Below are 14683 nucleotides of genomic sequence, written 5' to 3'. Positions count from 1 at the left end.
AATAGCACCCCAGGACTTCATGTTTATTATGTCCCAGTGATTTCTATGTCCTGCACGCTCACAATCAGTTTTTCAGACAGAAGGATGTTCTGTGCCAGCCCGGGAGATAACACTGTGGTTTTGACTGAGGTCTTGACCCATCATCAGCTTGCGCTCTGAGCACGAAGGGAGTTCTTCTCTGTTTGTGTTTGACTATCAGTAGTGACTTTGGAAGCCAAAATATGCCCGGTGTCACACTAGGACAACTCCATTGTCCAGCAGGTGTTTGTTAGCCCTGCTTAACCGTGCCGGTTCTGCTGAGCAAGGGTACCTTCGGGTCTGGGTGTATACATCTCTTTGGACATACTAAGCCCAAAACCTAGCATTGTACCAGCTACTGAGATGAAAATTAACTGTATCCCGGCCAAAACTATGACGGATAACCGCGGAGCCCGGAGCTGCCCCTAAGGGAGATGCTACTCCCGCGCAGTGCCTGCGCAGAGCGGAGCTGCGGTTCGCGCCGGCGGCGTCCCGGGTGGCAGCGACTCTCCGGTGTTAGGCAAGGTCGCACGGAGGGCCGTGACGGCGCCGGGAGGGCTCCGCCGGGCCGGGTGTTCCCCGCGGGTCCCGAGGGCCGCCGCGCTCCCCGCCGGCGCTGGGGCCCGGCAGCCGCCGGCCGTGCTGGGCCGCCCCGGGACGCGCCGCCGGCCGCCGCCGTTGCCCGGTCTGCACCGCCACCTACTGATGCGCGGGGCCCGCCGCGCCGCTCGGCGCAGCAGCCGCCGGCCGCCTCCCAGGCTTTCCATTTTCCACGGCGAAAACGGCTGGCAAAATGCTAAATACCGGGACCAGAGGGAGCGTCATGCAACGGGGAGACGGGCCTTTTCTCTTTCCAGCGAGTCTCTAACCGAGGCTCGTTTCATTAAACTATTAAACATTATGCAACATTTGTACAGCTTAATTACAACTTTTTAAAACAAGCCGAACGCAACCTTTCTGCGGCAATAAAACATGACGAGGCATGAAAGATGGTTCAATACTTTCTGCTTAATAGCTCGTTAGGCATGAGGCTAGAGGCCGAGAGCTCGTGACTACACAGCAAGGTGTGAATTATTGCACCATAATTCTCGCCCTGGAGTGCTTTATTGCAATTAATAACTGTTTTCATGTTTTAAATACATTTTCTCACACCATAAAAAGCAGAAATGGAAAGTACTTGCTAATGGGAGAAATACCAGGGAGGATTGGGCACAGATCGCCAACTGGAGCAACTTCTTTGGTTTCATGCTATTTTGATCTGCTTTTAGATGATTTTGGAATCCTGTTTGGCTTTAAAACTGTGTGGATCCGAAACCCTGTTATTTCCCTTTGTTGAAGCAGCTCTCCCTGCAAAGCTCTTCACAGACATTCTGAGTTGGAAAGCAGCTCCCCTTTATTTGCAACATATTTGCACCAAATTAACTTCAGCCACACAAAGCCACACATTCAGTTCCCCATACCAAGCCACTAACTTCTGAGGCGTGTACCTCTTTATTTTGAAAGAGGAAAGGGATGGACTCAGAAAGAGCTTGTGGCCTTTTTCTGTAGCCTAGTCCTGTGGCAAATTCCCATTCCAGCTTGATTTTGGGTAACCTGAAAGCTGAAGAAAAGCAGATAGCACAAAAATAAAATGCTGTTGGAGCCCCTGATCCAGACCCTACTGAAGCTGCTGGAAATGCAAACCTTGCCTTTACTGGGAGCTGACTCTGCCTCTTGATACTGAAATGGTGCCATAAACATGCTATCCCAGTCCACTTGTTATTAAAAAACTGTAAAGGTGATGCCTGGGGTTAGTCAGCACAACCTGCTTTAATATGTGTATATAGTATAATGCACTGTATTAACATCACTGAAGAGACTGCAACTTGTTAAGCAGTCTGATGTCAAAAAGCCAATCTTTAAGAGCAAATATAGGGGTTGGGAATACAGGTACCAAGACAGAAAATTGATTGGTAGCTTGAACTTTCACTTAAGAAAGACTTAATGGGATGAGGAGATTAATAATGGGGGTCTCTCGGGCTGTCTGTCACTGTTTCAAGTACCCCAGAGGTTAGTAATAACAGCAAATGGATGAGGCAGGTCAGGTACCTCGGTAGTCTCTTTCGGGATGTTTCTAGACATGTACTTGGTCCATTATCCAGTTTCTAGTCGGGACACAGCACAAAGCTAATTCTAGTAGCACTAAAAGAAAGAAAAGATATTTCAATGTAGTCTTGTCAGTGTTTGGCAAACCCATGACAAGGTCTTGCTTCCTTTTCTGCCACTGCAGAGGCTGCTGCACCTTCTCTGCATCTTCTTACTGTTGTTCATGTGTTTATTGCACTTGGAGCTGACTTATGGACCAGGATCCTATGTGTGCTGGGCAAGGTACAGAACAGAACCGGGTCTCTTGTCCTGAAGAGCCAGCAATGTAAGAAACAGGAGGAAAGTGGCGGACAGAGCTGCCCCACTATGCAATGATAGTTTGTAACAGGAGGAAACAGACAGTTTCAGCCTGAAAAATAAGGATGGGTGGCAGCACCCCCTTCACACATACCCAGATTGCTCTGAAGACAGACTTTTCACCTCTTCTCTGTACTGCTGAGACCTAAGGACAGAGCACCTGAAAGCAGGTGATAAAACACTTCCAGCCAAAGGGGTTCAATGGCTTCTGCAGTGGCAGTGTTGAACAGAGCCCTTGGGAAGAGAGGTGACAGAGGGGAGGCTCTGTCATCTGTGGCATCAGCTTTGGCAGAGCACACTGAGGGCTCCCCGGGCAGGAGGACTAGCCGGGGGAATTTCCATTCCTGGGCTGGGATGCCTCCAGAGCACGTATCACAATTCTAGTACTCGTCTGCATTGCTGAACTGAAATCAATGGGATTGTGTGCTGAAATAAGGGAGAATGATTTAATTAACCCCGTTTCAGAATTGAAACTCACAGTGTCGTATCTTTACAATGCTTACTCTGTTGATGCTTTTTGGTATTTATCCTAATGCTAACCCTGGAGACTGAATTCCCTCATCTGTCTCCCTGTCATCTTTCATACACACTGACCATACATTAACAACGAGATGATGTTGTAATTCAGAATAAGACAGGCTTTGTGCCTATGTCTTTGTTTGTTTCTACTGAAGTCCATTTAATGCAATTGGATGTTGCTTTTAAAACAGCATGAGTCAACTGAACTTATTTTTAAGGAAGCCTGCCTGAAAAAACATTAAATATTAATAATATCTGGATTTGAATATGTTACTCAGCAGAAAAATTGTTACAAGACTTTAGTTCATTCTGCAAGTGGCTTCATTAGTTATTTTTTAAATGCTTGGAGTTTTGTATAAATCTTCCCTTCTAAACAGATGAAACAAACAAAATGCAAAACTCATCTCCATAAAGCACAACAAAATAATAATTTCCAGATGAGCTTTCTGATGGAAGATCAAAGTCCTTCATCTCAGACTTGGGAAATTTCCCTTCCATGCTGGTATCAGTTTTATCTGAATGCATGCAGTTCATCCCACATTTGTTTTTTCAAAAAGGCAGTTAGCTAGATGAAGCTGCAGGAAAAAGCTCTTGGAGCTGAAGAAAGTAGAAAAGATTTTACTAAAAATAATTTTTAAAATTCTGGGTAGGTAAGGGGGGAGGAATCTTTCCCACTTTGACTTATAAAAAAATTAAGACATTTCAATACACTGAAAAATGCCAGCTTAATATGCGAAGATGAAATGAGCAGAAAAGAGTTGTTTCTGTATTGGTGCAACTGGTTTGGACAAACTCCCTGCTGTGCATCTGTGATTTCAAACGTCAGCAAAAGTAGTCATGTGGCTAGAAAATAATAGGTGTTTCTTCCATAAATGTTTTATGCATCTGTGCATTTTGAGATTTTGCTTCCAAGAAGAGCAGTTTCTACAGAAATCTTCTACTGGTAGGGTGCCTGCATTTTCATCTTAGCAGTGCCATAGAGTCGGTGTAAGGCTTTTTGTTTCTGAAGTTCAGCCACTGCTAGTAGATGTACCCACCACTCTGAATTGTATTTCTGTATTTTTGTGTATAAAAAATAGATGTACAAAATGCCTGTTCATTTCATTAAGTCTGGGATTTTCAAAAGACTGAGGAAGTCAAATTCCCCAGTCCTATTCATCCACTTAGGAGGCTGCCTTCTGGAGGACCCTAGTTTCATTCTCCATATCTCTCTCTCTCTCTCTCACACACACACACATTTTCATCTTGTTTTTTTCTCTCTACTTACACGCTTGCAGAGAAACACTTGCAGAAAAAAAATGGTTCCATATTTTTATCTTCTTGGTACCTTGCACAACATGCCTTTTTGGCTAAAAGGGCTGTGAACACACAGCCCAAAATACTAATGCATCTCTGTATTGAATAATCTTTCACTTTGGAAAGCTTAATCTGCTTTTCCCTGACTGCTTTTACCTGCCCATCATCAATGTGAAATATCAAAAAGCTTCACAAGAAAAAAATCAACTGAACAAAACTCACGGATGCACAAATAATATTTTAGAAAGCAATTCATCTGAAGGTCACATGACAAAGGGGATTATGGAACTGAAATGTAATTATCTTGGCATTTAAGTTTCTATTTCCACCATGTAGTTTCGTTCAGATATTTGATTGCAAAGTTTTATCATTCAAAACAGCCTATAGGTCTTTTTTTCATTGCAGACACAAGGCAAGTACAGCCATCTCCACCATGGTCCTACGACCAGTCCTACCAGTACCTGGGCTCCATTGCCACCCCCTCCGTGCACCCTGCCACGCCAATATCACCCGGCAGGGCTAGCGGCATGACATCCCTCACCGCAGAGCTTTCAAGCCGGCTGTCAAGTAAGTACCTAAAAGTTAGTCCCCCCGCACTGAGCCTCATCAAAGCGTCAAGGCTGGCTCCAATGCAAACCGACTGCAATGTCCCAAGGTGCTGCCGCAGCTTTTCTCCAGTTGCAGCGTAGCCTACTGTGGGCCCTGTGCAGCAAGCCTTTTCTCCAATACTTTGCTGGGATTTGTGCAAAGAGTAAAGAAATACAGTTTGGAGCCCAACATATTGTCAAAAAAGAAGAAAAAAGGAGAAAGCAGCACTTTGAAGATGTATGGAACTATAAAAATAGTTTGGAGTGCTGAAGAGCTGTCGTATCTGCCAAGAAATGAATGCCACAGATATTTCAGTTCTGTTTCCTTCCCTTGCTCTAAATTCAGACCAGAGCACAGCAGGTTATGGGTGGACACACTGACTGCAGGATGGTGGAGTCTGACATTTTAAGTGTTGCGCTGGATTGTCTTGTTACATCTTTGTCAAATTGTACTGCAGAGCTTTACAAGCCAGCATAAAAATATAGCATGGAAGTGAAAGCTACCCCCCTGGTTTCCACCATACTTGACTGACCATCTGCTGACTCTAACCCACACATATTGAACCAATATGTGTGTGTTCAATAACAGGAATTTTCTTAAAATGAATGAGAGCCATATAATTCAAATTTGCATACAGCTTTTTCAAAAATATCTTCTTTGGCCGCACATATTGCTCTCATTTGAGTACTCAGGGCTTCTTCTAAGATCAGAGAGAATCACTTGAACGTGCTCCAGCCTGTTCTATTGTTGTCATATAGAGACTGCTTTGAAAGACTCACAGGGACAATGCCCACAAAAGTAAATTATTTGTTAGGTCTGGGTGCTAATTACATCTTAGAGATAGCTGAAAATACAGGAAACCTTTCAGAAGAGAAAAAAAGGAAATTCCTTCTTTTAAAAAAGTCTATAAAAATTCTCATTCTTTATTTATACTTTTCTTTTTAAATTAAAAATTCCTTTTTACTTTCTCCCCTGTGTTTCCCTCCCTTTGCACTCCTTTCTACTGACAAAATGCAGAAACAGAGAAAACAGAGAAGGATGAAAAAAGATCTTCATAGCAACCAGATAATTTCAAGTAAAGCAAATTATTTCATCAAGATTTTTACTTAGAAAAGTAATTTTTCTTGACATAATTGTTTGAAATCAATATTTACCAGCTATTTTGATTTTCAAACCTATACAGGGGTGCCTGATGCATGTGTACTTGTGGGTGTGGATATGTGAATCAGACTGAATGGAGATGTTAATCACATTTTACCTTTACCAGTGTGGCAACTGAGGTTACACTCAGAGTGAAGGCACTTGGTATTGAAATGAGCTATTTTTTTGCATTGCTGTAGCACCCAAATGTCGTCATTGTGTACCAGGGCCCTTATTATGCTGTGCGCGGTATGAGCACCAAAGTCTTCCATGGTGGCTGCCCCCAGGAGCTCAGTCTAACAGGAGATAGCCATGTATGTATGGAGTAACTGCATCCTGTGTTTCTTTTGTGGCGCATGGTGAGTGTGGAGGTAGAGGACCGGTCCTAGGGCTTGTTAGTGCTTGTTGTGCCCATGGTCAAAGTGATTTACCTTGAGGCAGCCGTAGTTTCTCCGTGATTTCCGAAGGAACCTAGAAGAGCTTCATTCACATGTCAGCATTCATTCTTTCCTGTATTAATTTTGTACATGGGGGCTGACCTCTACCCATCTTAAATGTGTTTTATAATGCTTCCAAAATATTGCTCCTATATTAAATGTCTTCCAGTATTCCTATAAAAATCTTCCACAATATTTTCTCCCCATTCCCACTACTGTCACACATATTTGCTGTCTATCTGAGGAATTCCTCCTTGTCAGAACAGAAAGCAAATCTGAGGGTTTATTTAGGCCCTACCACCTAAAGACACAGTGCCTCAAAAGAAAAAGCAAAGGTATGGGACATACTTGAAACACATTGTCATTAAGTCTCATTGTTCTGCTTTTTGCCAAACTAGGCAGAAGAAACCTTCATCTCATAAGTGATGTGTCCAGGCAGTTTCAAGAAGTTTGATTTCTTTCTCAGGAATGAGGTGTGAAAGTACCATTTAAGATCCAGCAGTTTGTCAGATGCCATCTTCAACCTCTGAAGCTCCTGCCATCCCATACTATAGTGTATCTTTGCCATGTTAAATCTAAAGGTGCTGGGGTCTAGGGCAAGGAAATATGTTCAGGAGTTCCATTAATCTTCCAGAAAAGAATGGAAGGAAAACAAAAAAGAAGCATACAGCATGCATAAGAGCTTTTCTAAGAAATTTACAGAAATTCATCAAAGTGTGCTGGTTGTGTCATTGATGAGCTTTCAGAACTTGGTGCTGGAGTGTGTCTGCTCTAGCTTTAAATCCGGTCAGAGCCAAGAGCTTTGTTTTCTTTCTGCTGCTTCTCATGAGTATTTCCTTCAGCGCATGGCTCCTCTTCTGCAGACTCCACGCCTTGTCTGACAAAGAAGTTGTCTTCTGGAAAGATATTTTCTTAATTATTATTGTTGTTATTTTAATCATGCATAGCTGCCAACTCTAGGGACTGACACCTTCCATTAATCTGAGTCATGATGAAGATCCTGCCTAAAGAGGCCATTATCTACTCTGCTTGTTTAATCCAGGAAGGATTTAACACCAGGGAAGGAGATGATGGGACCAGACATACTTGCACTGATGTCAGACAAAGCAAAGCAGATTTTGACTGTCTTATAAAACATTTCACTTAACAGAATGAGAAAGGCTTCTAGCACACACACAAAAAAACCCAGAAAAAAGGCCAACCCCCAAATACATCATTTTGCTTTAAAAAGGCAGTACTGCTGTTGTCCTTTTTTACATACTCATTAGGGCCAAGATTTTCAGAAGTTAGTAACAATTATGTAGACGTTATATGAGGCCCCAGATACGAAGACCTTAAATGAACCTGATTTATCTTGAGTTTGGTAGTGTTGGGAGTCAATGGGGAACTGCTCTTCTCAGTGCCGAGAGCTGGGCTGAGCCTGTTTACTTAAATCTTCCGTGTGCACGTTCGTGTACCGGAAGGACAGTCTGCACCATGGAGCTTCCCATTTGAGTCAGAAAATGAAACTGGGGGCATGGAGAGACTATGCAGCAGCTGGACAGCTTATATTTAGGTACCATCAGTGCCACTGGTGAGTCAAGTGATGCTGGGCAAGGAGCTTGAGATCGTGTCCCTCTTCCCCATCCACCTGCTGAGGATGAGGACACTCTGAAGTGTAAATTAGTGCTGTAACATCTCTAAGAGTGGACACATACACATACAAAACAGGGCGAGAGCTTGGCACTTCTCTTTAATTGCTGCGTTTCTAAAATTAATCCAAAACAACCAGATCTATGAGCATTGCAATGACTGCATTAGAGAGCAAGTGAGGGATGGGGCTGTTCTGGCCATGTCAGTTGACCATAGATCACAGTTTCAATGTTGGTTATTGCCTTGAGCAGGTGAGCCTCCGTTCTGCCAGCTCAACAGTTCTCTGTCTCCCTTCCCCACCACCCAGGTGCTTCTGACTTGACGCCATTCAGTGACCCCCGGGTGGGAATCGACCGCTCCTTCTCCGCGCTCCCCTCCATCTCTGACCCTCGGATGCACTACCCAGGAGCCTTCACCTACACGCCGACGCCCGTCAGTTCAGGGATAGGAATCGGTATGTCTGCCATGTCCACAGCCACAAGATACCACACTTACCTCCCACCTCCTTACCCTGGCTCATCGCAGGCCCAGGGCAGCCCGTTCCAGACCAGCTCGCCCTCCTACCACCTCTACTACGGAACCTCCGCTGGCTCCTATCAGTTCTCCATGATCTCGGGGGGAGATCGGTCCCCCCCACGCATCCACCCACCCTGCACCAACGCCTCCACAGGATCGACGCTCCTCAACCCCAACCTCCCCAACCAAAGCGATGTGGTCGAGGCAGAAGGGAGCCACAGCAACTCCCCCACTAACATGGCGACCACAGCGAGGCTAGAGGAAGCAGTGTGGCGACCATACTGAATGAATTTTAAGTAGTTATGGATCAGGACTAACGTGCTTTCCATTTCCCGGTGCCCATAGGTATCCCATAAACACCTGTCTTGCTTATGGGCCCTGCCATGTTCACACATCACTTTCAGAAGCAAACCCTCCAGAAGTCAGCGCTCCCAGGAGTGGTGGTGTGTATTAGCCAGCCCCTGGCAAAGCGATGTTGCTCCAGCAAAGCATCCCTCACAGGGGGCTGAGCTTCTAGAAAGGAGGACACCTGAGATGGTGGTCCAGAGGGAGTGAGGGTGGGTAGAAAGGTACCTAGTCTGTTTCCAGGCCTGTGGCTTTCTAACGTGCCTGGGCTTGAAGGTCTCCACAGCCCTAAAGAGAGTTTTGGTTCAATTCTATTTTTAAGACTTAAAACCTAAAAAAATCTTAGTGAGTTTACTGCATCTTATGGACATATTAACTGTAAGGAAGTATAGGAAGATTCCCAGAGGGAAACTGTGAACGCTTCTGTTTTAGCAATGCTGTGAATGAGAGGTTTTATATGTTGGACTTCATTCTTTCATTCTTTTTTTTTTTTTTTAAACCATGTTGTATATTCCAAAGAATATGGAATTTTTTATTGCTGGGGGTTTTTGTGTTGTTTAGGGTTTGGGGTTTTTTTGTTTTTTAGGATGCAGCTCATCCTGCTTTGCATCTAATTTGTTTTATTTCTCTTGGCACCTTATAAATTGCAAAAAAAAAAAAGATTTTGCTTTTTTTTTGTTTTAATCATGCTTGCTTCTTTCTTGCTTTGTCAACTGAAAGAGTCAGCCCCCTTTACAATGAGTTAATTTAACTTTTTTTCTCTTGGACTTTTTTTTATAATACAACGGCTACAGCCTTGGGTCATTTTCAACTACTGTACTACTTTGATGAGTTCATTGATATTTATGCTTGATATTTAGACTTTTCTTATTTGTTGATACTATTATTATTTAAATATGCCTATATTAAAAAAGATCAGCAATTGCCTTTTTTGGTAGCAGCCAAAGTCAAATTTATCACATTGAAAAACGCTGGAATAACGATGGGTAAAGTGACTTCCTAATTACCTAGAAATATTGTTTACAATTGTCTCACTCTCATTTTAATCAGCTAAGTGGGCTCAGATGCTCAAAGGCTTTAGGTGCCCAGCTCCCACTGAAATGATTTAGGCACCTAAATCCCTGTGAACTTCTGTACTCTTCCACACAGTGGAGTCACCTCTCCCTACTCCTTCCTCACTTCTACATCACCAGTGGTGAACCCCAGGATCAGTAATCAGGATGTACATATTCCATAAGGCAGACTCAAGTTTCTCTAAATACATCCCCATATGGCCCCATTCTGCTCCCGAGCTTGCCTAGGCTTCCTCACAGTGCCAGTGGAGGCCTCCTAGTCTTTCAAAAGTGAAAGCCAACAGGCAGTTAGCATGGCAAGGGTGAAGTCCTGGCTCTGATGGAATCTGTGTGAGATTTGCTCCCAGCTCAGCAGAGCCGAGATTTCTGCACAGTACAAAAGCCATGTTCCAGTCTGCTGGAAAATAGATCAGTTCATGCATCACAACTAGAACTGAAGAGGGTTTTCAAGCTCCTCTGGAAAGCAGGCTAGCAAAGAAGGGGCCTTAACAGTTCTGTCACCATCTTCTGAGGGAAGCGGAAGGGTATTTAAAACTGGTGCATACAATATTCTGTCCTGTAGCAAATATACAAGGCTTATACTAACAGCATGTTTAATACAGAGTTGTCATGGTTGCCCATCGTTACAGCACAAACATATCAGATGTCACTGTAAAGTTTATGGCACTATTTTATTTGAGGGTTTGGTCTGAATGCAGTTGTTGTACTACTCATTAATTACAAACTGCTGATGTTGACATGTGTGCGTTCCAAATTAGCTGATTATTATTTAATGTACCTCTTAAATGAGCGAAACAATTGCAGGTCAACTCAGAGAGTATTTGAAAGCAGGACTTCAGATCAGTGTTTGATGTTTAAAAAAAGTTAAAAGGATTCAAATTAAAAAGATCCTTGGCTGCAGGCAGCAAAACAGCTGGACTTATTTAAAACAATTTGTTTTTCAAGTTTTCTTTTTTTTTATATGATTTTGCTTCTTTGTTTAAGTCAGATGCAGTAGCACTTTGGTATTGAAAAGTTACAAATTGAAGAATTTACATTGACAATAAGGTCATTTTTGTGCAGAAAAAAGGGAGTGTTTCAAGAGATCTCAGCAAAATTGCAAAATGTTTCTGTTAAAATACATACATAGCCTTTTGCTTTTCATTTAATATAATATTCTTCATAATTCTCTAGAGTTTGCTCTGAACAAAAAAGGCATAAAACATCAAAATTCTATCAGAACAGTTAAAAATACATTTTGGAAGTATGGAGACCTTGCTGAATACGGAAATACAGAGACCCTACCTGCTGTGACATTTACGTAGTTGGAATCTCACCTCTTCAGTAGCCTAAAAAAAAGTCCTTCATCACTGAACAGTAGCTCTGTTGCAGAATCCACCTTACACATTCTCTGGTACTGTGCAATTAAAATCATCATTTACTACAGCTCTCACATCTGCCTTGTGACTGGACCACCCAAGTGCATAGTACTGTGAGCATGAAGCTAGAACTGAGGGAGAGGAGAGGACCGCAGAGGGGCCAGATGCCTCACCGCAGAGGGCAGGGCTGCCGTGGCCGGGTGACTTCGGCCCAGTGGCAGAAGTGAGGTTGATGTGGTTAGTACACGCACGGGCCTGTTGCCGCAGCCTGCTTTCTGCTAAAGCCCTTTGCACCTTTTAGCCCATAGTATACTACACACTTTTGAAACTAAAAGGTCAGGTATTCACAAGAATGGGGAGCTGGCATCTCTTAGCCTGGAGATTAGATCCCACAGTGAACATTTCTTATGTCTACACATCTACTTTCTTTACACTTCTCCTAAAGGTGAAGTTTAATTTTACTCTCTCTGGTGTGAACAGGATGAGAAACTGGTCACCACACGCTTACCCTGTGACTTTACTGACATGTAACAAAACCTGGGATTTCCCAGTGTCTTACTTGGGATAACTCAAATTAAACATTTGAGTTGAACCTTTTTGTGTATGTCGTGCACAGTGCAAAGCAGCACCCTCTTCAGAGGAAAAGCTAAGTTCATTGTCCCTCACAATTAGTCTGTTTAATCTCTGTGGGTTTCAGTGTATTCACACAAGTGCTTGTAAGAAACCACAGTCCACTCAAATCTATATTTTTGTAGCCATTCCCTGTCCCAGTAAGGACAGCAAAGATCTTCAAGGCTGTAAAAATGCTCTCATGTCAATCCTCTTGCATCTTGAGAGCACTTAAAAGACAGGAGGAGGACATTTGGATAAAACATTTCCCTCATTCACATGTCTCCAAATTACAGTATATATTTATATTTTGAATATATATATAATATATATATATATATATATATATTTATATAGATTTATCATCCTGGTAGCTGAATGGAATAAAAAAAAACCTATTGTGCTTCTGTTCACAAGTTGCAGTCAGCAGAGTGCCTTAGATACCTTCCCCTACAGAAATACAGTTAATGGCAGTCCTTACTATCCACTTGTGTGTTCCTCTCACATGATACAACTCATTGTCCAGATGCAGCTGTACCAAAAAACTTCAAAGTAAATACATGGCTCGGCACTCATTTGCTCTAAGGCCCATTACTTTGCTCTCAAACAACATTTATGCTCACTCAAGAGTTCCTGCTACACTCCTATACTGATGTACAGGAGCTTTAGTGCAAGGGGGAGTCAAATGCAGAGTGCATCCCTGCTATGAAGGATTTGATTTGTAGAATTATGCCAAATTTATCTGCTGGAAAGGAGAAAACCCCTTCCTTCCAAATGGCCCACAGTCTTTGCCAGAGTGTTCTGAACTGCCTGCACTCTTGAAACATTCATCACTGCTTTCTGGGTGACCTATTCCATTGATGTATTTGAAGATTCAGGAGAAGTGGATCATTTTTATATTTGAGCAAAACACTTGCTTGTTTTCCTGCATCATAACATTTTTGTATTTTATTTTTGTTAACCTTGCTTGGTCAGTACCAATCACTTGGCATATTTCTCCTTGTCCTAAGAGGGTTGCATCAACAGAGTTACTTGTATTTATGTATGTAAATAGATTTCAAAAGCTTCATAGCAAAATATTTAGTGCTTGTAATTACTCTGCATTTTTTTCATTTTTCTGTGTTTTTAATGAACTTACCTTTGTGTTTGCTTAAATACTGTAGTGAGACTTATTTCTTTCCAAATTAGTTATTTTAGGCTTCAAGATTAACAACATTTTATTCACTTTTGTAAACAGTTATAGCATGGTCTCTATTCAACATTCTTCACTTTTTTGTGGTAGGGGAGAAATGAATGTGCAAAAATCTGTGGGTTATTTGTGGTATTCTGGGTTTGACAGTTACACCTTTCTTTAAAACAAAAACTAAACTTTCAGTCTGAGGTGGCTGTATGGTAAGTCTGAGGGGAGGACACAGCGGAGATGCACTCCTATCAGAATAGCATCAAAGTGTGTTTGTTCAGCATTTACTGGCTATGTTTACAAAACAGATGCTGCAGCATCCTGCAACAGTCACATTTTCCCTTGACACTGTCATGCTGAACATTTCCAGAAGGGGAAACTACCAGGTTCTGGAAGTTTGCTTTTTTGTTTTTGATTGCAGGGGATTCTTCTTTGGGGATGGGAGGGTGGGGGGGAAGGGAGCTGCTGTATTTTGGAACCCGGTAGGAAAAGAGAATAGAGTAGATTTTTTTCCCCCACTACAGGAAGTCTCTAGATACCACGTCAGAGTAGACTCTTGCTGTACATAGGAATGGCTGTGTCCAGCACCATGGGAGGATTCATTACAACTAGCACACAGAGCAGCTGGACTGCTGCGTTAGTTCTAATGAAGACTTTCTTTCTTTCATTCTTTTCTTTCTTTCTTTCTTTCTTTCTTTGTACCACAGTTTCCTCTGTAAAGTCAATATCATAATTAGTGTGAATGATAAATAAAATGTTTGACAAGTATGCACATTGGCCTGGTGCGTTCTTTCATCAGGGAGAAAACAACTCTCAGAGAAAGAGGAACCATCAGAAAAAAGGTATTGACTGCATATCACTCACAACATCAGTAATATGTTTACATACTTTTTTTTTAAACTGATTTCTTTCTTTTTTAACAAAAACAAAACAAAACAACAACAACAACAACAACAACAACAAAAATGGGGCATTTTCCTGCTGTGGAGTGACCTGGCAAAAGGCCTTCAATCCTATAGGACTGAAACGAGACTTTGCAGGTATAGAAGCCTAGTAATTGTATTATATGTCTAGTTTCTTGATGAAATTTAAGTATTTCAAGGTCATCTACAGCCCTTACTTTTCTTCCTTAATCCTTTGTTTCTTGGATTGGATCCTTTTTGATATTGATGAGTTGAACCTTAATTCAGGAACACCAAAACAGATAGTTTGAGGTCATATTACTTATGAGATACATCGGTTGTTTTTCTCTTTAAATAAATAATGAAGCAGCAGTGTTAATGAAACATTAATATTGGGGGAAGAAAGCTTTCAAAATGAGAAAAAAACTGAGAGTCAATATTGAAAGTTCAGTCTGAAAGCCTCTGTATCTATGCATATGTAGATACATATATAAACTTCTAATATTGGCCTTACAAAACATATTGCATTATATTAAAGAAGCTTTCAGTAATACCCTTTGCACAATAATGTACATATACAAAGATGAACTTGCATCTAGTACTCCCAGAGAAGTGAAAAAAAGCAAAC

At 42.1% G+C, this 14683-nt stretch overlaps 1 protein-coding gene across 3 annotated transcripts in view; it reads left to right on the top strand.

Moving 5' to 3' along the window:
• RUNX1 (RUNX family transcription factor 1) overlaps nt 1-13921 on the top strand; it is a 176163-nt gene extending 162242 nt beyond the window's left edge. For 2 of the 3 annotated variants that reach the window (XM_040585037.1, XM_040585035.1), the window contains 2 exons: nt 4681-4842; nt 8380-13921. In XM_040585037.1, coding sequence (XP_040440971.1) covers nt 4681-4842; nt 8380-8873 — 656 coding nt within the window. In that variant the 3' untranslated portion in view covers nt 8874-13921. The remainder of the gene's footprint in view (nt 1-4680; nt 4843-8379) is intronic. The other variant, XM_040585036.1, reaches the window with a different exon arrangement.
• The last annotated feature ends 762 nt before the right edge of the window (nt 13922-14683 follow it).

This window comes from Falco naumanni, chromosome 2 (assembly GCF_017639655.2).
Source record: "Falco naumanni isolate bFalNau1 chromosome 2, bFalNau1.pat, whole genome shotgun sequence".
Taxonomy (NCBI): Eukaryota; Metazoa; Chordata; class Aves; order Falconiformes; family Falconidae; genus Falco; species Falco naumanni.
Note: the sequence above shows the minus strand (reverse complement) of the source record. Positions and strands in the feature narration are given on the sequence as shown.